The sequence below is a fragment of the Muscardinus avellanarius genome (genome assembly GCF_963383645.1).
Source record: "Muscardinus avellanarius genome assembly, chromosome: 15".
Classification (NCBI taxonomy): Eukaryota; Metazoa; Chordata; class Mammalia; order Rodentia; family Gliridae; genus Muscardinus; species Muscardinus avellanarius.
The window spans coordinates 18,608,619-18,635,596 of NC_137801.1; the positions used below are offsets into that span (position 1 = coordinate 18,608,619).

At 38.3% G+C, this 26,978-nt stretch overlaps 1 protein-coding gene across 3 annotated transcripts in view; it reads right to left on the minus strand.

Annotated features, from left to right (window-relative positions):
- The window catches only part of ATAD2B (ATPase family AAA domain containing 2B), a gene marked incomplete at both ends in the record, with an annotated part of 143,164 nt that overhangs the window by 83,061 nt on the left and 33,125 nt on the right, over window positions 1-26,978 (minus strand). For all 3 annotated transcript variants that reach the window (XM_080711476.1, XM_080711475.1, XM_080711474.1), the window contains 7 exons: window positions 3,321-3,409; window positions 5,605-5,779; window positions 9,968-10,083; window positions 15,250-15,361; window positions 21,707-21,805; window positions 22,456-22,531; window positions 25,564-25,680. In XM_080711476.1, coding sequence (XP_080567602.1) covers window positions 3,321-3,409; window positions 5,605-5,779; window positions 9,968-10,083; window positions 15,250-15,361; window positions 21,707-21,805; window positions 22,456-22,531; window positions 25,564-25,680 — 784 coding nt within the window. The remainder of the gene's footprint in view (window positions 1-3,320; window positions 3,410-5,604; window positions 5,780-9,967; window positions 10,084-15,249; window positions 15,362-21,706; window positions 21,806-22,455; window positions 22,532-25,563; window positions 25,681-26,978) is intronic.

Here is a 26,978-nt window from a genome sequence, read left to right on the forward strand (position 1 = left end):
ACCACGCCCAGCTCCCAGACCTATTTTTACACTTTTTTATTTGGGAACAGGGTCTCTTAAACCAGCGCACGTGGCTGGCTTCGAACCTGCGTGATCCTCCTGTCTCCACCTCCCAAGCACAGGGATTATAAACGTGCGCCACCACGCCCGGCCTTGGTTTGTAGTTTTATTTCATTGTGATCAGAAAAAAAATTATATGATTTCAATTTTTTTGAATTGGTTGAGACTTGTTCTGTGGCCTAATTTACAGTCTATTACAGAGAATGTTCAATATGCTGATGAAAAATGTACATTCTGCAGCTGTTGAATGAAAAATCTGTTAGGTCCATTTGATAATAGTAAAACTTAACACTGATGTTTGTTGTTTTTTGGTCCAAGTGATCTGTCCTTTGATGAAAGTGGAGTAAAGTACCCACTATTATTGTATTGGAGACTTTAGTCTTAATACTTTTTGATTCATAAAATCAGGAATTCCTATATTATGTGCATTTGTAATCATTTCATCTCCCTGATACATTGGTCCCTTGATCATTATGTAGTGTCTTTGTCTCTTTGACTTTTTGCCTGATATAAGCACAATTATTCCTGCTTGCTTTGGCTTCTATTTTGATCTAATACCTTTTCCAACCTTTTCATTTTCAGTTTGTGTGTCTTTACCGGTGATACAATTTTTGTAGGCAGTGTATCTTTGGTCTTTAAAACAATCTATTGAGCCATTCTATAATAATTGGGGAATCTAGTCTGCAATAATTGGGAGATTTCGTCTGTTTGCATTGTAGATTTATAGGTAAATTTTGTTAATTTTCTTCATTGAATATTCTCTATTCTTCTTGTTCATCTTTGTATTTCAGTGCTTTACTGTATTGATAAGGTTTAACTCCGCTCTATTTCTCCTTTGTATATCTGTTCTTCTAGCGGGTTTCATACTTATCTGTTCATGTGTTTTCATGATGATGGTCATCTTCCTTTCACTGCTGGATATTGGATTCCCTTAGGCATCTTTTAGAAGGCTGGTCTGATGGTGATGGATTTCCTCACTTTTTCTGTGTCTTAGAGGGACTTATTTCTCCTTTATTTCTAATGGTTAGCTTTGCTACATAGAGTATTCTTGGATGGCACTTTTTTTTTTTTTTTCAGGATGTGAAAGAAAAAAATTCCCTCCTGGCCTGTAAGGTGTCTGCTGAGAAATCCATTATTGATTTAATGAGTCCCCTTAAATGTGACAGAGCTTTTGTCTTGTTTTTAGAATTCTCTGTCTTGTCCTTCTGACAGCTTGACAATAATATACCATGGTAAAGATATTTTCTGGGTATGTTTAGTGTCTTATGGACCTCCTGTATTTGGGTGCCCATATCTTTCCCAATATTAGGGAAGTTTTCAGCTACTTCTTCATTGACAGGTTCACCATAGCTTTCCCTTTAACCTTCAGCTGAACCACAAAATTCAAATATTTGTTGACCTAATGTTGATCCAAAAGTCTCGGTGGCTGACTTTTTTTATTTTTTAATCTTTTACTCTTTTTTTTTTATCTAAGTTATTTCAAAATACATACCTTTAAGTTTGGCTATTCCTTAATCTTCTTAGTTTGGTTGTTGTAGCTTTAAACTGTATTTTTTTATTTTACTTACTGAGTTCATTTACAAGATTTGTTTGATTCTTTCCAGTCCAGATCACTGCTGAACTACTTGTTTCCATCATGAATTCTGTCTGTAGTCTCCTGAATCTCATTCCGTTTCCTTGTACTCATTGTTCAAAATTCTTCATAAGGTATTTTGTCAATATCTTTTTGTTTGAGGATTGTTGCTTAGTAGTTATTGCTGTTCCTTTGAAGATATCATGTTACTTTGTTTTTATGTATCTCTTGTGACCCAATATTGCTATCTGCACATTGGTTGGATCAGCTGTCTCCACTTCTATAGATGGCTTCCACAGCAAACAACTTTAGCATGAAGATATGTGTGAAGGTGTCAGTTAAGCAAGCTACACTGGCTGTGGTCCCAGTTGAATGCCACAGTGTAGTCACACCTGTGGCTTCTTCACTTAAAATCAGTGGGTCTGGGTATAGAGGAAGTGGCAGCAACTCAAATTCTCATACATCATAGGTACAAAAATAGTACAATTACTTGTCTTTTTTTTTTTTTTTTTTTTTTGGTGCTGGGGATTTAACCCAAGGACATTCAATCTCTGAGCTCCACCTGCAGCCCTGTTTAATTTTTTTAGTTTGAAAAAGGATTTCACTGGTTACTAAGGCTGCGCTCAAACCTGCGATCCTCCTACCTCAGCCTCCCAAGAACTGGAAGTTTAAGTGTGTTCCACCAATCCTGGCTTATACAAGCACTTTTTAAAATATTTCACAAAGTTTTAGCAGGGCATGGTGGCAAATGCCTGTAATACCAGTACTTGGGAGGCTAAAACAGGAGGATTGCAGATTGGAGACCAACCTCAGCAATTAAGACTCTCAACAACCTAAGAAGACCTTGCTTCAAAAACAAAAAATAAAAAGGGCTGGGAGTGTAGCATGGAGGTGGAATGCCCCAGATGCAATCCCCAGTACAATTATATATATATATATATATATATATATATATATATATATATATATATATATATATACATATTGAAATACATATAAAAACATAATATATAATATAAATATACTCATATATTTATATAATATAGGATACAGTCATTGATTTAATGTAGGATGCAGTCATTCCTCTCTTAGGTATTTACCCAACAGAAAGAAAAATGTGTGCTTACACAAAAGCATGTATATAAATATTCATGGTTGTGTTATCATAACATCCAACAATAAAAAACCAAATCCCCATCAGATGGTAGATAAGTCTAGAGATACAAACATACATACAGGCCAAGGAATATTACTGAGAAATAAAAAGGAACAAAGTATTAGCATGCAACATGTGGATAAATGTCAAAATATTATGTGAATTCAGAATTATGGGATTTTTGTACATGTTTAAAGGGCCAAAGAGTAAGTATTTCAAGTTTTGCAAGCCATATAGTCTTTCTACCAAAACTGACAGCTCTGCTCTTAGAGCACAAAAGCAACGATAGACAAGTACTAAGGAATGAACACGGCTGTGTTCCAAAATAACTTCATCAACAAAAACAGGCAGAAGATTGGATTTGGTTCAGTGGTTTATTGACCCCTATGCTACATGAAAGAAGTGTTCTTCAAGGAAACAGATTGCATTCTAAAATTCTATTTTACCCTCATAGCACTTAGACAAGTGCTAAGGCTAAATACTAATCAATGAATGAAAAGAAGTCAACATAGTCAGGTTAGGAAAAATTACCTGTGAATCTGATCTTGCCTACTAGAGCGAACTGGAGCTAATCCATCTATTTCATCAAAAAATATTATAGAGGGTCTCATCAAATATGCCTAGAAAAATAAAACAACAGTTTATTGTATACTGTATTTGTTTTTATTTTTTAATTATTGTATCTTCTTTTATTTATTTTATTTTATTTTATTTTATTTTTTTGCAGTACTGGGGATGGAACCCAGGGGCATTCTACCGCCGAGCTACACCCCTATTTTTGAGGGCCTCACAAAAGTAGCTGAGGCTGGCCATGAACCTCTGATCCTCCTGTCTCAGCCTCCCAAGTACTGGGATTACAAGCATGTGCCACCATGCTCTGCTGAGGAAATGACATTTTTAAAGTTACTGTTACATATAATAGAGACTTGCTATACAATATTCATTCACTTCATTCAGTCTTTTAAAACAGCCTCCCAAGTACTGGGATTACAAGTATGTGCCACCATGCTCTGCTGAGGAAATGACATTTTCAAAGTTACTGTTACATATAATAGAAACTTGCTATACAATATTCATTCACTTCATTCAGTCTTTTATTTATTTTTTATTTATTTTTTGCGGGTCTGGGGATGGAACCCAGGGGCATTCTACCTCCGAGCTACACCCCCTGCCCTATTTTTTATTATTTATTTTGAAACAGGGTCTCACTAAGTTGCAGAGGGCCTCACTAAGTAGCTGAGGCTGTCCACAAACCACGATCTGCAGGTCTCAGCCTCCCAAATGCTGGGATTACAAGCGTGCGCCACCATGCCTGGCCAGTCTTTTAAAACTATTCATTTACTTCTGAGTTCTTCCAGCAACATATTTACACAATCCTACGGTTTCAGTAAGTATCTCCCCAAGATCATGTCTTAACTACCTGGTCCCCAAGGTGGTGCTTAAATTAGGAGGTGGTGAAACCTTTCTGGGTGAGCTTAATGGAAGTTCTTCAGCAATTGGGTGAATGCCTTTGAAGGAGATAAAAAAAAAAACAAAAAACCCTGGCCTCTTCCTCTTTCATTTTTTGCTTCCTGACTGATAAGGTAAGTGGTTTTGCTCTGCCACACACTGGTGTCATGAGGTTCTGCCTTGTCAGAGATCCAAAGCAAAAGGGCCAATTAATCATGGACTGGAACCTCCCAAACTGTAAAACTAATAAACCCAGCTGAAGTGTGGTGCCGTGCCTGTAATCCCAGTATAGGGGAAGTTGAGACAAAGCATTCCAAGCAGGCCTCAGCAACTCAGTAGACCTTATTTCAGAGTAGAATAATAAAAAGAGCGGGAGTGGGAGGTAGCTCAGTTGTAGAATACCCTTGGGTTCAATCCTCAGTAATTACACACATACACAAAATTATAATTATTATAATTATTATAATTATAATTATCTTGAATATGTAGTTTTATATAGCAACAAAAACGAACATATAACTCATGAAAATAAATGGCATACTGCTTTGTGATTTTTTTTTTACAAATACCTAACATTTCCATGCTGGTACTATTTGCTCAACTGTTATAATCTAAGAGGTATGTTATATCCTGGGTTCTCAAAAGAATGTAACATGCTATTACATGCCTAATAGATACCTCAATAAATGTTTTATGAATCGTTTTAAGTTCTAGTAAAATTGCTATTAAATACAATCAATCTTCCATATCAATAGGTTTTGAAATAAATAGATTTAACCATTTGCAGATAAAAAATGTTTTAAAAAACTGCATTTGTACTAAACATATACATTTTTATGTCATTATTCCCTAAATTATTTCAACACAACTATTAACATAGCACTCATATTTTATTAGGTATTAACAGTAATCTAGCAAATATTTAAAGCATATAGGAGGATGTGGATAGGCTATAGGCAAATACAACAACATTATGGTAGAGGCATATATGCACACATCACTCATTTAGCCTTTCTCTCTTCCCACCTTATTCCCTTCCCCCTTCCTCCTTCTCATGCTTGGTTTAGTGACTAACTTTGATATACAACATTACTTTATATATGGAATTGAACATATGCACATTTTGTTATCCTTAAGGGTCCTAGAACCAATCCTCCACAGATAATGAGGGATGGATGTACTGCTAAGGAATACAATTTCATATTACTGGACCTAAATTTCATGTAGTATTTAGAAAATGTGCCTGCTCATACACTGTAATTGCAAGTAAAATGTATTAAGTAGTCTAAAAAGGATATGCTCATATAGTCTCACACCGTAATGTGGTTCATCGTGATAATGACATACATTAGCTGATTTCTCTTACCTGATCAAAAAGAAGCCTCAGTTGCCTTTCAGACTCACCAACCCACTTGCTCAAACAATCTGCTCCTTTTCGCATAAAAAAGGCCACTTTTTTGTCTCCTTGACTGCATTCATTAGCCAATGCTCTGGCAACCAAGGTTTTACCTGTGCCAGGAGGGCCATAAAACAAACAGCCCCTAGAGGAATAAAGAGTCAAGAAAACTAATGTTATCATCACTGACAACCACCTTAAAAGGACATTCCACCACTACCACCATTTAATTTTGATTAGCCACATGTAGTGGCAAATGCCTGTAACCCCAGTACGTGAGAGGGTGAAACACAGGTTAAAAGCTCATCTGGCTTTGTTTCAAAATAAAAATTAAGCCGGGCGTGGTGGCGCACGCTTGTAATCCCCACGCTTGGGAGGCTGTGACATGAGGATCACGCAGGTTCGAAGCCAGCCTCAGCTACATAGTGAGGCTCTCAGCAACTTAGCAAGACCCTGTTTCCAAATAAAATATAAAATAGGTCTGGGAGTGTAACCAGGAGATAGAAGGCCTCTGGGTTCCATCCCCAGTACCACCAAAAAAATAAAAAATAAATAAAAATTAAAATTAAAATTAAAAAGTTGGAGGTAGACAAGTATGATGTTACACACTTGTAATCCCAGCATTTGGGAGGCTGAGACAGGAAGATCACAGTTCGCGGACAGCTTCAGCTACCCTTGCAAATTAGTGAGACTCTGTTTCAAAATAAAGAATAAAAAATAGGGCTAGAGGTGTAGCTTGGAGGTAGAATGCCCTGGGTTCCATCTCCAGTACCGTAAAAAAATAAAAAAAGGCTGAAAATATAGCTCAGAAGTAGAATCACCCTGGAATCAATATCTAGTGCCTAATAATGATTTTAGATTAATGTTAATTACTAGGCATTGATCAAACTTTCACAAGTAGCACATTAAAATAAACTTTAGCCGGGTGTGGTGGCGCAAGCTTGTAATCCCCGCTTGGGCGGCGGAGACAGGAGGATCGCGCAGGTTCGAAGCCAGCCGCGCTGGCTTAAGAGACCCTGTTTCCAAACAAAAAATATATAAAATAGGTCTGGGAGTATAGCCCTAAGGTAGAAGGGCTTCAAGGAACCCCAGTACAACCAAAAAACAAGATACTATAAGGCCGGGCATGGTGGCACACGCTTGTAATCCCCACACTTGGGAGGTGGAAACAGGAGGATCATGCTGGTTCAAAGCCAGCCTCGCTGGCTTAAGAGACCGTTTCCAAAGAAAAAAAGTATAAAATAGGTCTGGGATTGTAGCCCGTAGGTAGAACACCTGTACCACCAAAAAAAAAAAAAAAAAAAGATACTATAGAAGTTGGGCATGGTAACACACACCTGTAATCCCAGTATTTGGGAGGCTAAGACAGGACTATTACAGGTTCATGGCCAGCCTCAGATACTTATCGATACCCTCTGCAACTTAGTGAGACCCTTTTTTTTTTTTTTTTTTTTTTTTGTGGTGGTGGTACTGGGGTTCCTGGAAACCCTTCTACCTCTGGGCTATACTCCCAGATCTATTTTATATTTTTATTTGGAAACAGGGTCTTTTAAGGCCAGCGAGGTTGGCTTCAAACGTGAGGGATCCTCCTGTCTCCGCCTCCCAAGCGCAGGGATTACAAGCGTGCGCCACCACACCTGGCAAGACCCTCTTTTGAAAGAAAAATAAAAAATAGTGCTGGGAATGTAGCTCAGAGGTAGAAATCCCCTGGGTTCAATCCCCAGTGCCACACAAAAATAAATAAATATTGAAAAATAAAAGGTACTCTAGAATTATAGACCAACTTTTTTTTTTTTTTTTTTTTTTTTGGTGGTACTGGGATTCCTGGAAACCCTTCTACCTCTGGGCTACACTCCCAGACCTATTTTTATATTTTCATTTGGAAACAGGGTCTCTTAAGCCAGCACAACTGACTTCAAACCACCGCGATCCTCCTGTCTCCGCCTCCCAAGCGCGGGGATTACAAGCATGCGCCACCACGCCCGGCTAGACCAACTTTTAATCCATTCAAATAGAAGATGTTTGCTTGCATGAGTGAGTGAGTGAGTGAGTGAGTGAGTGAGTGAGTGAGTGTGTGTGTGTGTGTGTGTGTTTTACTGGGTATTGAACCTCTGAACTACACTCCCAGTCCTTTTAATTTTTGTTTTATTTTGGAGAGGACTACGGATTGAAGCCAGGGCCATTCTACCTCCGAGCTACAACTCCAGCCCTTTTTGCTAAGTAATCATGGGCTAACTTCCAAGTACTGGGATTACAAACTTACACCATGACCAGCTAAAGATGGCTCTAATAAGACTTTCCATGTACTTAACAACATGGAAAATAAGTAAAAATACTTATCAGTTTAAATCCAACAGTTAGCCAGGCATGGTGGTACATGCCTGTAATCCCATTATTTGGGAGGCTGAGACAGGAGGATCACAGTTCGAGTACACCCTCAGCTACTTATTTACTTAAATCCAACAGTTTATATATGTATCTTTAAAATATTTTGGTATGCCCAATATCCTTTAACATGGTGTCTCAGCCCTCTCTCTCTGTGTGTGTGTGTGTGTGTGTGTGTGTGTGTGTGTGTGTGTGTGTGTGTGTGTGTGTTGGGGGAACGGGCAGGGGCAGGGTACTGGGAATTTAACCCAGGGACATTCTACCTCTGAGCTACATACCCAGCCCTATTTTATTTTTTTATTTTGAAACAAAGTCTCAATAAGATGCAGAGAGAGGGCCCTGTTAAGTTACTGCTGCTAATCATAAACCTGCTGCTAATCCTGTTCCTTATGTTTCAGCCTCAGAAATCATGGTACTACAGGTGTACACTGCCATGCCTGACTCTCAGTCTTTTCTAATAGTTCAGCTAACCACCTAATGATCCAACACAATCTTCTCATAAAAACAAATTATCAAGCTTATCCTATTTCAAAAATACCCCACCATTAAGTCAAACAAGCTCTTCAAAAAAAATTGTGCTTCTATGCTGGGCATGGTGGTGCACGCTTATAATCACCACGCTTGGGAGCCGGATACAGTAGTATCGCGCAGGTTCAAAGCCAGCCTCGCTGGCTTAAGAGACCCTGTTTCCAAATAAAAATATAAAAAATAGGTGTCTGAGTGTGTAGCCCAAGGGTAGAAGGTTTTCCAGGAACCCCAGTACTACCAAAAAAAAAAGAATTGTGCTTCTAAGACTGATCGAGCCGGGCGTGGTGGCGCATGCTTGTAATCCCAGCATTTGGGAGGCTGAGACGTGGAGGATCACAGTTCACGGACAGCCTCAGCTACTTAGTGAGGCCCTCTGCAACTCAGTGAGACCTGGTTTCAAAATAAAGAATAAAAAATAGGGCAGGGGGTGTAGCTCGGAGGTAGAATTACCCTGGGTTCCATCCCCAGACCAGCAAAAAAAAAAAAAAAAAGACTGATCGATATACAGCAGCAAACTCAATGCTTTTAGGAAGCCAAAGTCAGGAGAATCCATTTGGGCAGGATAGTTTTATATTCAGGGCCTGAATAAAGAAGCTCATCTTGAGTGGGCATAGTGGAGCATACTTCTAATCCCAGTACCTGGGAGGCAGAGACAGGAGGATCACAGGCTCAAAGCCAGCCTTAGAAACTTGTCAAGGTTCTCAGGGATCTAGCAAGACCGTTTTCAGATTAAAAAAAAAAAAACCTGGTGTGGTGGTATACACTTGTAATCCTAGTAGAGGAGGCTAAGACAAGGAGGCTTGCAGTTTCAAGATCAGCCTCAGCTACTTAATAAGGCCATCTGCAACTTAGTGAGACCTTGTTTCAAAAAACAAAATAGGGCATTTGGGCGGCTGAGATAGGAGGATCGTGGTTCATGGACAGCCTCAGCTGTTTAGTGAGACCCTTTGAAACTCAGTGAAACCCTGTTTCAAAATAAAGAATAAAAAATAGGTCTAGGTGTATAGCTTGGAGGTAGAATGTCCCTGGGTTCCATCTCCGGTACTGGAAAAAAAAAAAATAGGGTTGAGGGTGTAACTCAGAGGTAGAATGCCCCTGAGTTCAGTCCCCAGTACTGCAAAAAAGAAAAAAATAGGGATGGGGTTGTAGCTCAGACATAAAACATCCCAGTGGTCCCAGTTCAATCTCCAGCACAAAAAAAAAAAAAAAAAAAATTCTCATCTTGTGTGCCTCACTCCTAAAACCTAAAATAGAAACTGTAAGAACACACTTCCAGTCTTTGAGCCCTAAATAATAAAATTTCATTCCTAGAGCCTGTCAAATAAATACATATAAAGTATACTTATAATAATTTGCTAATTAGCTAAAATTTGATAAATTGGCAGTAATAACTGTAATAAAAATGTAAAAAATTACATACCTTGGAGGCTGAATTTTAAATTTTTCAAAGATTTCTGGATATAGAAGTGGAAAGACTACCATCTCCTTTAGTGCATGAATATGATGGCTCAATCCACCTATGCTATCAAACCGCACCTTGGAAAAAAGTAAAATTTAATAAAAATAATTTTATGTTTTATAGAATTTTTGTAATTTTTGAGAGTTTTATGATTCAAAAAACATACCTTCAGCAGGACCTTTTGAGCATAAGTATATACAAATAAGTGTACAAAAACAAAACAACTATAAAATTCATGTTTACATTTCAGTTCAGGCAAATAAAGCTATCATCCTTTAACTCAAATCAAGATTAATGCCCAACCTAAAACTTTAATAATGAGGATCTATAGGAGATGTCATTTTTATATTCATACAGTTTAAATGTTTATCAAATTATCATAAATCTCACATATTCTCAGCAGGTACAATATTGCCCCCTCCCGGGGAAAAATCTGGTTCAAGGGTAAAGCAAGAAAAATCTTAGCTATTATAATGGTTTTTGTCTCTCAAAAGCTCAGTCTACCCTAACAAAATCTTATTCTTTAATATTTAATTTCTATAGTTAGAAAGAAATTTAATTTCAGCCTCTAGGACAACAATGAGCAAACAGTTGGAGAAGCACTGATATATCACGAGAAGCAACAAAGATGGTTCCTTTCATCCATAACATTATAAATAGCTAACATCCTGGGTAAAGTAATAAGCAGAAAAAAAAAATGCTTAAAGAAAATTTTTCCAAACTGTTAAAAGTGATTGCCTCTGACTGTTGGATTATGGGAGATCCCTTTGCTGCTTCCTTATTCTGTCACCGTACTTGAAATTGTTTTACACTGAATATACTATTAAAATAGGAAAAAAAAACTTAACTAAAAGGGGGGGGGGCTTAAATAACAAAAACATTCTAAGAGAAATTAAATTGTCTATATATGCTGTCATATTTTAAGGAAATAGATTACTCTAATTGACAGAGGTATCTAAAGCTAATAAATTCAAGAAAGTAAGGTAATGATAAACCAAATATAGTAAGGTGTTGATAAAGCAAACATCATAAGGTAAGGTCCTCTGAGAAAATGTACTACTTTCCAGAGAATAGACATTTTTAATACTCTGATAAACATTTTCCTCTTGGAATTCAGAATGAAGATAAATTCTCGTTATTAAGTATATATATGGAACTCTAATGAACTCATTATTAAATATATATGGAACTCTAATAACTTCTTTTAAATCTCTTATATAAGAATCGGTTAAATTATGTTGTATACACACATGTAGAGGATCACAAAAAAGAGCAAGTAAGTTTTGGCTATAAAGTACTCTTACTTCAACATATCCGCCCAAATAAGATATTACTAACAGTGAGAAACAGCCCACCATATTCTTTGGATCTTGTCTTTTTTCATGCTGCATACTTCCCCTAAATCCAATCACCCACATCCCATAGTGACTTCAACATTTATATTATGATCTATATCTCTGGGGGTTTTTTTGTTTTTCTTTTGTGGTACTGGAGATTGAACCATGACCATTACTTCAGATGACTAGGTTGGAAATGATATCCAAACCAGTCTCTCTGTAAAGCCAGCCTTGCTTACCTTAAACTCATTAACAATATCTCAGCCAGAGTCATCTACCTAAAATCACTATATAAATAGTCTCATTCTTATCATGATTTATGGGCCCCTCAGCCTCATTTCCTATCTGTAATAACAATGAAATGGAAAAAACCTAAGCATCACCAGTGACCAGGGCTCTTAAGTTTTACAACATAAAAACATTAATACTGGTCATATCTAAAGTTTCTTTGTTCAGGCTGGGCGTGGTGACACATGCTTTTAATCTCAACATTCTGGAGGTGAAGACCTGAGGATCACAGTTTGCCAGCAGCCTCAGCTACTTACTTAGTGAAGACCTTCACAACTCAGACCCTGTTTTAAAAATAAAAAGAGACTTCCGGGAAGATGGCGACCGAGAAAAGCGGGGCTTAAGAGTCCCGCTAACAACCAATCTCCATTACCACAAAAAGAGCGCCTTTCATAGCCAGAAAACACCATCACCAGAAAAACAAAAAAACCACCAGGCTCCAGAGAGAAAGCGGACTGAGAACAGAGCTCAGGGCCACAGAGGAGACACACGTGCCCGAGGACGCGGCAGCAGCACCATACTGCCGGCGGCAGCGGCGAACTCAGCGGACGGCTACAGCAAGCCAGGTGAGCCGCTGTGGAACAGCCAGGCGGGATCTTTCGGCGCAGACAGCATTTAAAGCTCCCAGTGGCTGAGCTCAGCACACGCTGCAGGAATTCAGAGTGGAAATCAAAACCAGAGAAGAAAAAATAGGAGCCTCATGGCCGAGGGCGTGGCAGAGGCGCCATATTGCCACCGGCGGCGGCAGCAGCAGTGAATTCACCGAGTCCAGTACAGCTACATCTGCGTACTCAAGAACAGTGAGTCAAATTGCGGGCCACAGAGGAGAAATCGCAGTATTGGGCCTCCTGGGACTTGACCCAGTGAGGGAGTGGTGGTGGCAGAGATATCACACCATAGGAGAACGTGCAACCTGGCACCCCCCATAGTTTAAAGCACCTCTATCGACTCCCTGGGTCGGAGACTCTGTGATACAACCCAGTAAAGGAGTAGTGGGGTCTGAGATAATACAGACTCGAGATCCAGGGCACCTTAAGTGAAGCCATAGTGACCCAAGGGAAGAACCCAGAGAAGGCACAAACCTCCGAAATCATGGGAAAGAGGAATAACACTGGAGTAATGAATGTGCACAACCCCACAACATCAGAACCTGATAAAACAGAAAATCAGAGATTTCTAGAAGATCAAATCAGGAAAATAACTGTAGAAATAATAGAGGTGCTTCGAAAAGAACTCAGAGAGAGCCAAAAAGAGATAAAAGATGCAATTAATGAAGTAAAGGCCTCAATTCAAAGCACAAACAACCGATTAGACCACATGGGGAACAGAATCTCACTCTTAGAAGATGAGCAATACAAAAATGAATGCATAGTTTCTAATCTAGAAAAAAATATCCAACAGCAGGAATCTGACATTGAAGAAATATGGGCCCATCTTAAGAGAGCTAACCTAAGAATAATTGGAATAGAGGAGGGAAAAGAAAGTGATACCAAAGGGATCAACAATCTCTTCAAGGAAGTAATAGCAGAAAATTTTCCAAATTTAGAGCAAGAGGTTGATACACAGATCCAGGAAACTTATAGAACTCCCTTTAGACAGGATCGGAGAAGAGGATCCCCACGCCATATAATTGTCAAAATGACCAATGTGGAAGCCAAGCAGAGAATCTTAAAGGCAACAAAAACAAAGGGCCAACTGACATTCAGAGGCAAACCAATTAGAATCACTCCAGACTTCCCAAACCAAGTCATGAGAGCCAGAAGGGCTTGGAGTAACATATTCCAAACTCTGAAAGAAAACAACTTCCAGCCAAAAATTTCCTATCCAGCAAAACTTTCTATCAAATTAGATGGAGAAATAAGAAGCTTCCATGACAAACAGAAACTGAAGGAATTTATGTCTTCAAAACCAGCGCTAGAGAAAATACTCAAAGAGATTAACTACAAAGAAGAAATAGGTAACACTCACCAGAACCAGAGAAACAAGAGTTTCCATCCAACAGACAACTAAGATTGGTTATCTGTGGAGATTCATTATTTATGTTAGTCTTTTACCTATCTCTAAGTTGTATTGTTTGCCTTTATTGTTGTTAATTTTTAGGATTTCTAGTTGGAATATTAATATACCTTCAGATATAGCATTTGGAAATATTTTATCCAATTCTATTAGTAACTTTTAACTCTGTTTACATTGTCTTTGTATATACAATATTTTCTTTTATTTTTTAGGGAGTTTGTATATTCTTCTGTTGCCTGTGCCATTGAAATCATATCCAAGAAATCACTGCCAATTTCAATGTTGTGAGGTTTTATGACCCAGATTTTCTCCTAAAAGTTTATAGTCTTAAGATTTATATTTAGGTCTTTTATCTATTTTGAGTTAATACTTGTATATGGGATTGGGTAAAGGTCCAATTTTATTCTTTTCCATGTAATTATTATTTTTCAACAATATTTAGTTAAAAGATTATTATTTCCACCACCAAATGTTCGTGGAAGCCTTGTCAAAAATAACTTGACAATATAGGGAAGAATTTAGCTCTAGGCTTGTATTTAACTCCAATGGTCTATATATCTGCCTTTAGAACAGTACTACACTGTTTCAATTATTGTAGCTTTATATGGTTTGAAATCAGAAAATATATATCTGCTAGCTTTGTTCTTTTTCAAGATCGTTTTGGGTATCTAGAATTCATATTTCATATTAGGATAGATTTTTTTCTGAAAAATAAATATATAAATATATGATAGTTTCACCTAAAAAAACAGAAAAAAATATGCTCTAGTAAGAAAGAAAGCAAAAAGAAATATTGAAATGCTATCTTTAAATCATCAAACGCTTGGTATCAGACAAATGAAACTGTTATGTGAGATTATCATTTTTAATTTTGGATAAATTGCTATAATACTAGATGTCAACCACTAAGCCAAGCCTGGGAAGGAGGGATGGGGAGAGAATGGGGTGGGGATCGGGTGGGGGCTGACTGGGCGATGTGTGCATGTATGTCTACAAAAGTTTGTATCCCACTATGATGTATGAATACAGTGCACCAATAAAATAAAATTAAAAAAAAAAAAAAAAAAGAATGCCGGGCGTGGTGGCACACTTGTAATCCCCGCGCTTGGGCGGCTGAGACAGGAGGATCGCACAGGTTCGAAGCCAGCCTCAGCTACTTAGTGAGGCTCTCAGCAACTTAGTGAGACCCTGTTTCCAAATAAAATATTTTAAAAAAGGTCTGGGAGTATAGCCCGGAAGTAGAAAGCCTCTGGGTTCCACCCCCAGTACCACCAAAAAATAAAAATAAAAAATAAATAAATAAATAAATAAATAAATAAATAAATAAATAGACTAAAAAATAGGGCTGGGGGTGTATCTCAGGAATTTAATGCCCCTAGGTTCCATCCCCAATACCACAAAAAAGAGTTTTTCATGTGTTACTTTATTTTTCATGCTTTTTTAATTGATTGATTGACTGATTGCAGTACTGAAGATGGAGCCCAGGGGCATTCTACCTCCAAGCTACACACACACACACACACACACACACACACACACACACACACACACACAAACATTTTGTTTAAAAGCAACTTCTAGGAAAACACTTATAAAACTTACTGATTTGTCAATATTCATTGGATCAACATCAGCCAGGCTGGCACCCACTTTCACTCGTTCTCGGAGAATACCACTAGCTAAGTCTTCTGTTCTGAAGTTCATGGGCAAACATCTGAAAATTATAAAAAGCCATGTTAATTAAAACTTTATACTTTTTAAGTGATTTTACTAGTACACTGCAACTGTGCATCACAGTGAGGTCCAGTGATACAAACACATATGAACTCCACTCTTGGTTATCTCCCTCCACGACACACTGTCTCAATGTCAGTGACACTCATAGCGACACCTTATGTAGCACCACAATATTACCAAACTATCTCCTGCCTCAATCCTCTCCATACATCCCAGACTCCCTCCTTCCAATCCCCTTCCAATATCCTACAGGTCTCCCTCCACTACTTAGAGTCCCTGTGTTTCCTATTTTCTCTCTTAATTTCCACATGAGAGAACATTACCATTAGCATTCTGAGCCTGGTTCATCTCACTTAGCCTAATATTCTCTAGTATCATCCATTTTTCCTAGAAATAACATAATTTTCACTTTTTTTTTTTTTTTGGCAGTACTGGGGATGAAATCCAGGTACCTTCTACCTTTGAGCTATATCCCCAGACCTATTTTTTTGTTCTTTATTTTTGAAACAGGGTCTCACTGAGTTCCATAGGGCCTCACTAAGTAGATGAGGCTGTCTGAGAACCTCGATCCTCCTGTCTCAGCCTCCCAAATGCTAGGATTACAAGTGTGTACCACCATGCCCAGCTTAACTTTCAGATTTTTTTTTTTTTTTTTTTGAAACAGGGTCTCTTAAGCCAGTGAGACTGGCTTCGACCTGCACGATCCTCCTGTCTCCACCTCCCAAGTGCGGGGATTACAAGCCTGCATCACCACGCCCAGCTAACTTTTACATTTTTAATGTCAAAATAAGTTGAAATCATTCACACATTTTTATCTTTCTCCTTTTTTCTCATAACCCAGATTTTTAAAAATTAAATTATTTCAAACTTTAAACTTTTTTTACTAAATTATTTTTCAACTGTCCAAAAATAAAGTTATTCTTTTTGTATATGGGTGGGGAGGGGTATACTCAGGATGGAATCCAGGAACATTCTAACTCTGAGCTAAACCCCAAGCCCTTTTTTATTCTTTTATTTTGAAACAAGTTCTCACTATTTTGTGGAGAGTCTCACTAAATTGCTGAAGCTAAATACAAACCTGCAGTACTCCTGTCTCAGCCCCCAAGTACTGGGATTACAAGCATGCGCCACCACTCCCAGCTAAAATAGTTATTCGTAGATAAAGCAAATAATATTATTAATTGTTTTGGCCAAAGAGCCCAAACTATTCTAACTTAGGAAACTGTCTTAGTATAATTGATATCCCATATTATAGAACTATAAAATAATATAAAAATAAAGTCAGACTTCTGGGAAGATGGCGACCATGAAAAGCAGTGTTTACGAGTCCTACTAACACTCGATCTCTATGGCCACAAAATCAGTGCTTTTCATAGCCAGAAAAACACTATCAGCAGAGAAATAAAAACTGTAAATACAAGGGACAGAGAAAAAGAAGACTAGAAGAACAAGAGACCAGAAAAGAAACCAGCCTACACTGCAGCGGCGGACACCGTGCTGGCGCCATCTTGCCTCACAGCACCAGACTCCAAAGAGGAAAGGTAAACAAGGAGCTGAAGTGAGCAGCTGCGGATCATTAGGGTGTAATTCAGCAGTTCTTTCTTTTCTTTTTTTTTTTTTTTTTTTGTGGTACTGGGGTTCCTGGAAGCCCTTCTATCTCCGGGCTATACTCCCAGACCTATTTTTACATTTTCATTTGGAAACAGGATCTCCTAAGCCAGTGTGCGCGGCTGGCTTCGAACCTGCGCGATCCTCCTGTCTCTGCCTCCCAAGCGCAGGGATTACGTGCGCCACCACGCCCGGCTTCAGCAGTTCTTTCAATGCAAAGAACGTCTAAAACTCCCAGTGACCAAGCTCATCAGGCCCTCAAGAGACTAAGAATGGAGCTCAAAACTAGGAAAGAAATATGCCAGCCTCAAGGCCGAGGGCATGGCAACAGCACCATATTGCCAGTAGCAACAGGGTGTTCACCATGCCCGTGACAGCTCCAGATCAGTGTGCACAACAACTAATATCTAATATCTTAGAATATACAGAGAACTCAAGAAATTCAACATGAAAAAAACAAATAATCCAATAAAAAATGGGCAAGTGAACTAAATAGACACTTCACAAAAGAAATTCAAATGGCCAATAAATGCATGAAAAAAATGCTCAACATCATTAGCAATCAGAGAAATGCAAATCAAAACTACCCTGAGATTTCACCTAACTCCAACTAGAATGTCAATCATTCAAAACACAAACAACAAATAATGCTGGCGGAGGATGTGGAGAAGTGGGAACTCTAATACATTGTTGATGTGATTGCAAATTAGTGCAAACACTTTGGAAAACAATATGGAGAATCCTCAGAAGAATGGGAACAAATCTACCATTTGATCCAGCAATACCACTTCTGGGTATCTACCCAAAATAAAGGAAACCAAACTACCAAACTAATGCATGTGTATCTATGTTCATAGCTGCACAATTCACCATAGCCAAACTATGGAACCAGCCAAGATGTCCATTAACAGATGAATGGATTACAAAGCTGTGGGATATGTACACAATGGAATTTTACTCAGCCATTAAAAAAAAAAACTCAATTTCATCATTTTCAGAGAAATGGATGGAACTGGAGGACATTATGGTAAGTGATATTAGTCAGTCACAAAAAATAAGAAATCAGATGCTTTCCCTAATATGTGAAAGCTAAGAAGAAATGGGTCATAGGAGGAACTCTAGATGAAAAAGGAAATCCTATAGAGCAGCAAACAAGACAACCTAAATGAGGGGATGGGAAGGGGAAGAAGGAAATTCTGTAAAACACACAATGTACTTAAACATATCAAAGTCAACCACTAAGCCAAGCGTGGGAAAGAGGGATGGGGAGTGTATGGGGTGGGAATTGGGTAGGGGCTAAATGGGTGATGTGTACATGTATGTCCACAAAAGTTTTTTACCCCAATATGATGTATGAATATAATGCACCAATATAAATTTTTTGGTAGCACTGGGGGTGAAACCCAGAGGTTTCCTACCTCCGGGATTTACTCCCAGACCTATTTTATATTTTATTAGAAACAGGGTCTCACTAAGTTGCTGAGAGCCTCACTCAGTAGCTGAGGCTGGCTTCGAACCTGTGCAATCCTCCTGTCTCAGCCTCCCAAGCGCGGGGATTACAAGCGTGCGCCACCACACCCGGCTTAAAAATTAAAAAAATAAATAACGTTAATTGTCTAATATCTAAATTTATCCTTAGACTTTATGATGATATGTCTACTCTGTATTTCTGAAGAAATTCCTTTCACTTTTGTTAAAAAAAAAACAATTTTAAATCACATCTTGAAAACAAAACATCTTTTGATAAATATCTTATGAAAAATATCTAGGTTACTACATTATCTTAATTGCAGCATCCCCTAAGTAAACAAAATCTACTTTTTCCTTTAACTTTGAGTAACACTACAGGTTGGATATGGTCTATCCTCCAATGGTCCATTGAGGGAGGCTCAGTGTGTGATGTGGGTAATGGGACCTTTGAGAAGTGGGGCTTATCCAGAGGTCTTCTGGTCACTAGGGATAGACCCTCACAAGAAATTAACATAATTCAGGTAAGATCTCAGTCAGTACTGGGTCTTGTTCTCCGGCTTCCTGTCTCACATATGATCTATGCCTCTTGAACATGCTCATACCAAGATGCCTTCTACTATGATGTGATGCAGTCACAGAAGCCATCACTAGAGCCAGCTTTATGCAATGGAATTCCAGTCTCTGAAACTGTGAGTTAAATCCCTTCTCTTTACAAATTACCAGGCCTCACGTATTCATGACAGTTACAGAAAATGGACTAGTACAGGTAAACACCAAAGTATGACTTAAGAAGACTTAAAAACGTATGTTTGAGCCAGGGATGGTGGCACTTAATAGTAATCCCATTACATGGGAGGCTGAGACAGGAAACTGCAGATTCACAGCCAGCCTCAGCAACTTCGTGAGATCTTGTTTCAAAATAAAAAATAAAGCCAGGCGTGGTGGTACGCGCTTAATGTCCCAGCATTTGGGAGGCTGAGACCAGAGGATCACTGCAGTTCTTGGGCAGCCTCAGCTACTTAGGCCCTTTGCAACTCAGTGAGACCTTGTTTCAAAAAATAAAGAACTAAAATATAGGGCTGGGTGTGTCACTCAGAGGTAGAATGCCCCTGGGTTCCATTCCTAGTAGTACAAAAAATATTCTAAAAAATAAAAATAAAAAATAAAATAGGCCTGAGGGTAAACCTCAAGGTAGAATGTTCCAGGGTTAAATCTCCAGTGAAACACACACACACACACACACACACACACACACACACACACACACACACACACAGAGTATAGTTTGGTAGCAGGGCATGGTAACCCATGATTGTGATCCCAGTAATTGGAAGGCTAAGGCAGGAGGATTGAAATTTTAAGGCCAGCCTCAGCTAAATAGTGAGGCCCTCTGCAACTCAGTGAGACCCTGTTTCAAAAATAAAGAATAGCCGGGCGTGGTGGCGCACGCTTGTAATCCCCGCGCTTGGGAGGCAGAAACAGGAGGATCGCGCAGGTTCGAAGCCAGCCCCGCGCGCTGGCTTAGGAGACCCTGTTTCCAAATAAAAATGTAAAAATAGGTCTGGGAGTGTAGCCCGGAGGTACAAGGGCTTCCAGGAACCCCAGTACCACCAAAAAAAAATAAATAAATAAAAAATAAAGAATAAAATATAGGACTGGGGATGAAGCTCAAAGGCAGAAAGCCCCTGGGTTCCATCCCCAGTACCACAAAAAAAAGTGAAAAATAATGTGTGTGTGTGTGTGTGTGTGTGTGTGTGTGTGTGTGTATTATGAATAATGTGTGTGTGTGTATTATGAAGATGAGCCAGAAATTAATTCAATTTTTTAAAATAAATTATTTGAAAGCCGGGCGTGGTGGCACATGTTTGTAAATCTGCGCTTGGGAGGCTGAGACAGAAGGATCATACAGGCTCGAAGCCAGCCTCAGCCACTTAGTGAGGCTTTCAGCAACTTAGTGAGACTCTGTTTCCAAATAAAATACAAAAAAGGTCTGGGAGTATAGCCTGGAGGTAGAAAGCCTCTGGGTTCCACCCCCAGTACCACAAAAAAATAAATAAATTAATTAATTAATTATTTGAAACTTTATTTACTAGACTAATACAGAATCTTTCTTGGTAAAAATTGTTTGAGGTTGCAGTAAAACATGTAATCAGTCAATTACTTTAATTAGAAAAGATCACCTGAGACAACAACAACAAAACAAAACAAACTCTTTCAAGAGAATCTAAAAGTTCCTGGGATAGGATAGCTCTACTAGAAATATTATCTTACTCTGATCACTATACTTATTATATGTACGTAAAACCAGCCCCATTAAATGGATGTAGATTAGAAGGGAATACAGAAGGAAAAATGGACGGCACCACATAGTGCGAAAATATCATTAGATCTTTTCCATCAAAGGAACAGTTTAACATAAGCTCCACTTTGTAAAACTAACATTTTTTTAACATTTATGTGATTGTGTTTTGTTTTGTTTTTTTCATAAAGATAGCATTTTCTGAAAATTCTAAGTGCCAACCCCTTCTCCAGCATCCTCTTTAGCCAATGATGTAAAGACTGTGCAGCTGAGGCTCCCACCAATAGGAGTACTGCACAGGAGTCCTGGGTTGGAAATAAAAGAGCCAGCAAGCAGCGCAGTTGCTCACATTTGTAAGCATAGTACTTGGAGGCTGAGAAATGAGAATCACAGGTTCAAAGCCAGCCTCAGCTACTTAGTGAGACTCTGCAACGTAGTAAGACCCTTTTATCAAAATAAAAAATAGGACTGGGTGTGTAACTCAGAGGTAGAATGCCTGGGTTCAAACCCCAGTACCATAAAAATAAAGACCCAGCAAGTTTCCACCATGTTGTTCCTGCATGCCTGACTTTACTGGTAGCAGAATCTCTTTTTGCAAAAAGTGAAATCACCTTGCTAAGCCACATTTGAACATGTGTTTTTTCCTTAAGACAACATGAAAGTTTATTTCTAACAATAGGATGGTCTCTTCTCCTTGGCTCTCCTTCCTTCACCTCTCCCACATGTTGTGATCTTATGACTTGCGGAGTTATTTAGGGGACATTTCTCACAGTTAAGTTTTTGTTGTATCAATTATAGAGTAGAAACCAAATCAGTGTTTTTCAAGTCCAAAATATGTTGAGTATCAAGAGTAGCAAAATGCTAGTATAGATAAAACTTCCTTAAAAATATGAATGTGTTTTTCCTTTTGTCTATCATGGCACTAACACTAAACTATGCACTAACCTATTTCTTGCTCTTGCCATGCTCTTTGACTTCCTTCTTTCAAAACGCTCTTCATCAGAAGAAGTTGTGTCACTACTATGAATGGCATGTTTCTTCCTCCTATTGAAAGAGAGCAATATTTTTTAAAACCTAAATAGTAACAAACAACTTTGAATTTTTTTTGGTACCATGGATTGAACCCAGAGGCATATTACCTCCAAGCTACACCTCCAGCCCGATTTTACTTCTTATTGGAAACAGGGTCTGGCTAACAAACAGCTTTTAAGTACCACATTTACAATTAGTTCAGGAGAAAATTCATTCACTCAGCAAATAACTATTAAGATATCTGCCTTTACATCTGATTACATATAAAGGTAGTAAGTTCTGCAGAGAAAAAAAAGTAAAAGAAGAGAATAAGAAGCCTACCATTTTTCACGTAGACAAGTTCAGGCAGATATTGAAACAACAAATTTAATTTCCATCCAAATGTTGATTATCTGTCCTTGATATAATCAACATTAGAATCATAGCAGAAACCAGGGGTGGTGGCCCGCACCTGAAACCCCACTATTTAGGAGACTGAGACAAGAGGATCATAGGTTTGTTGTGGCTAGCATCAGCAACTTAGGGAGGCCCTATAAAATTTAGTGAGACTCTGTTTCAAAATAAAAAATAAAAAGGGCTAGGGATGTAGCTCAGAGGTAGGATGTCTCTGGGTTCAATCTCCAGTACCAAAAAAATAAAATAAAGACAAGCAAAAAACATACCTTATATGGCTTCTTCTTGCTGGAGATCTGTGAATATCAAAGAGCGTGTTTTCCCTCTTTTTTTGATGAGCTGGTACTAAAAGAAAAACAAAGGACAAGATAAATAATAATAATAACTCTGTGTGCGCGCGCGCGTGCGCACTTACTGCGACTTAAACCCGAAGGCATTCTAACTCTGAACTATACCTCCAACCCGTTTTTTTTTTTTTTTTAATTTTTGTTCTTTTTGTTTGTTTTTTCTTGTGGACTGGGAGTGAGACTCAGGGGCTTTTCTACCTCCAGGCTATACTCCCAGACCTATTTTATAATTTATTTGGAAACAGGGTCTCACTAAGTTGCTGAGAGCCTAAGTAGCTGAGGCTGGCTTTGAATCTGTGCGATCCTCCTGTCTCAGCCTCCCAAACACTAGGATTATAAGTATGTGCCACCACGCCCGGCTTATTTTTGGTTTTGAAATGAGATCTCACTAGCCTTCCGAGTCTCACTAAATTGTTGAGGCCATTCTAAAATTTGTGATCTCACTGCCTCAGTCTCCCAAGTACTGGGGTTACAGGTGTGTGCAATGCCCCACTGCTTTCTCTGATACTGAAACCAAATATTAACCGGGTACGGTGGTACACACTTGTAATCCCAATACTTGGGAGGCTAAGACAGGAGGAGTGCAGATTCGAAGCTAGGTCCCCAGCTCTATTTTAATTTTTTATTTTAAAACTGGGACTCACATTATTTAGGTGGCCTAAAATCTGTGATCTTCTTATCTCAGCTTTCAAATCAGCTTCCAAGTGCTAAGATTATAGGCATACACCACCAGGCCTGGCTTATTCAGGGGTTTTCGTGGTTCTTTGTGAAGTTTAGGAATCTTTTTTCTCTTTCTATGAAAAAATATCACTGCAACATTATTAGGGGTTGCCTGAATGTACTGATTACTTTGAGTAGTACAGGTATTTCAATATTAATTTTTCTCTCCATGAGCATAGATTGTTTATATCTTCAGTTTTTTTCTTCAGTGTTTTATAGTTTTTAGCAGACATCTTTCTTCTGTCTTGTTATTATTTATAAGTATCTTGTTTTCAAAGCTGTTATAAATGGCATTGTGTGTTTGATTTCTTTTCTCAGATAGTTTGCTGTTAGAAATGTACTGATTTTTATATTTTTCAGTTTTACTGATTTTGTTAGATCTGTTTTTATGGTGAAATCTTTAGTTTTGTACGTATAAGATCATATCATCCATAATAGGGACAGTTTGTCTTTTTTTATTTATTTATTTTTTGGTGGTACTGGGGTTCTTGGAAGCCCTTCTACCTCCAGGCTACACTCCCAGACCCACTTTATACTTTTTTATTTTTAGAAACTGGGTCTCTTAACCAAGCACTGGGATTACAAGCGTGCGCCACCACCCCTGGCAACAGTTTATCTTTTATCTTTCCAATTTGTCTGCATTGTCTGGCTGGGATTTCCAGTGCTATATTGACTAGAAGTAGCAAAAGTGAATATCAGTAGTTTATTCTTGATAGTCCATGTGTTAGTTTGTTTAGAGCCAGGTGTGTTGGGTTCCATTCCCAGTACCAAAAAAAAACAAACAATAGACCCAGGCGTGGTGGCGCAAACTTGTTACCCCAGTACTAGGGAGGCTGACACAGGTGGATCGCAGGTTCGAAACCAGCCTCAGCTACTTAGTGAGGCTCTCAGGAACTTAGTGAGACCCTATTTCCAAGTAAAATATAAAATAGTTCTGGGAGTGTAGCCCAGAGGTAGAAAACACCTGGGTTATATCCCCACTACCACAATAAAAAAATAAGTAGAGAGGATTAATAGTGATAAAATTTACCCACAACTGGAAAAAGGGCAACAAAATAGTACCTGCATAAGTGATTTCCTGTCATTAAATTTAGCAGCATTCACATAAACTTTTAATTTTTTCTTCTCCAAAAGAAAACCTAAATCCAAGCCGGGCGTGGTGACACACGCTTGTAATCCCAGCGCCTGGGAGACTGCGACAGGAGGATCACACAGGTTCGAAGCCAGCCTTAGCTACTTAGTGAGGCTCCCAGCAACTTAGTGAGGCCTTGTTTCAAAAAAAAGTATAAAATAGGTCTGGAAGTATAGCCCGGAGGTAGAAAAGCCCCTGGGTTCCACCCCCAGTACCACAAAAAAAAAAAACCTAAATCCTTGGTCAAGCTGTTCCACGTTTGTGACCTACAGTAAATTAACCTCTTAGAACATAGAGATTCTTGTCCTAAAGAACTACAGAAAATAAAGAGGCTTAATAAACTATAATGTAATGCAAAAATATGGGTAGTATTTATTATTATATGTACCCTTCTATAAATAAAATGTACTTGCTGTTTGTAATTCAGTGTTTTTATCATATACTGTAAATTTTCTTTGGTTGCGTGTGTGTAAATAGTGAAGAAATAGAAACTATGAGACCTTTTTTCCCCCCTTGGAGTACTGGTGATTGAACCCAGAAAGTTCTACCTCTGAGCTACACACACAACACACCCAACACTTTTTAATTTTTTGCTTAGAAAGAGTCTTGCTAGGTTGCTGAGAATCTCACTAAGTTATTGAGGCTGGTCTTGAACCTGTGACCCTCCTGTCTTGGTCTCCCATGTATTGGGATTGCAAGTGTGTGCCACTATGAATGGCTGATTTCATTCTTTTAAGTTCAAGAATATTAGTTTTTCTTTTTTTTCTTTTTTCTTTTTTGGGTGGCACTGGGGTTCCTGGAAGCCCTTGTACCTCCGGGCTATACTCCCAGACCTATTTTTTTTATAGTTCTCTATTTGGAAACAGGGTCTCTTAAACCAGCGAGGCTGGCTCCGAACCAGCGCGCTCCTCCTGTCTCCGCCTCCCAAGCGCGGGGATGACAGGCGTGCCCACCGCGCCCGGCGTAGTGTTTCTTTTCTGAGGCAAATTCTTGGTAATGTTACCCAGGCTGGTCGTGAAATCCTGGACCAAAGCAATCCTCTTCCCTCAGCCTCTTGAGTTACCTGCTACTTCAGGAGCACACTACTGCACCCGGCAAAATACTAACTTTTTAAAAGTTGACAGAGTAACATAACTTACTGAAATACGGAAAGAAAACAAGTTGTTAGAACTGGCTACCTATTGGAGGTGCTTGGTATCGATCCACTGTTTTTCTCTGTCTCAAGTTATACGGTCGATCGTTTTCTTCCCCTTCTGCCTCTTCAACTTCTATATCTCCATCCTCTTCTTGAGATTCTAGTTTTACCCAAAGAAGAAAAAAATGTACTACTGTATTCCATAAGAATTAGTCCTATTATAGCAATGACTACTTCAGTATTATCCATTACTCTTCTGCACAGGTGATATTTAAAGTATAAGCATTTTATAACATAGCTTAATTCAATATAATTAAAGTCAATCTAGATATGTGTAATAAAATGCTTTTCCTTCCAATGTTCCATATAGTTTTCTGCTAAAATAAACCAATAAAATCATATTTAATCTCTTGATTATGTAGAAACTTTTAAACACTATGCAATGATAGAATAAACTACAAAATTTTCCAAACTAAAACAAACCTCATCAATGAACATTAAAAAATTAAGTATGATTAGTACTTGAGTACCTCTTGGTAATTAAAAAGTGCTTGGTAATTAAAAACTACTGATTTACAGCTACAACAATTTTTGTGGGCAGTGTAACAGTTTTTCAGGCCCGCTGACAATGGTAAAGCATGGATTATTCAGTTTGGTAGAAACTGCAGGTAAGAACTGGACGGGAACATGAAACAGACTTTGGGATGTTGATGACAGTTTAGTTCTTGACATGAGTGATCACTTTATAATTACTCATCTGGATGTGTACTTATAAGTTACAGTGTACAGAAATTCTAAAAGTTTATTTTTTAAAAATATGGCTATGATATAACATCCATTTACAGTTAAAAGTCTTAAGAAAATTTATAGGAATGTGGTCCCCAAATGTAATTAACTTTTTAATCATTCCCAAATAATTAACTTTTTAATCACAGAATTGTCAACATAATACAACAATATCAAAGCATAGGAAAAAATTTTAAAGATGCCAATTATTTGAAGTAAAATAAAAAAACTGCAAAGGACTCGACATCTCAAAGTTCAAGTTCTGAACATTTTCTATTTTTAAATTATAGAGAAAATCAGCAAATGCAGTATAACTACTCTAAAGAGTACTATAAAATAAGTGTGCCCAATTAAGGTTTTTAAACCTTCAAAAAAAGTTTGTGGTCAGGCGTGCTGGCACAAGCTTGTAATCCCAGCATTTGGAAGGTAGAGCCCAGAGGATGGCGGTTTGCGGACAGACTCGGCTACTTAGCTTAGCAAGGTCCTTCACAACTCAGTGAGACCCTATTTCAAAAAAATAAAAGGGAAAAAAAATAGGGGTGTAGCTCAGAGGTCCAATACCCCTGGGTTCCATCACCAGATCCACACACACAAAAAAAGTTTGTACAATAACACATTACTTACTATGGGCAAAATTTCAACGTGGCATATTTACTTTAGAAACTCTATAGA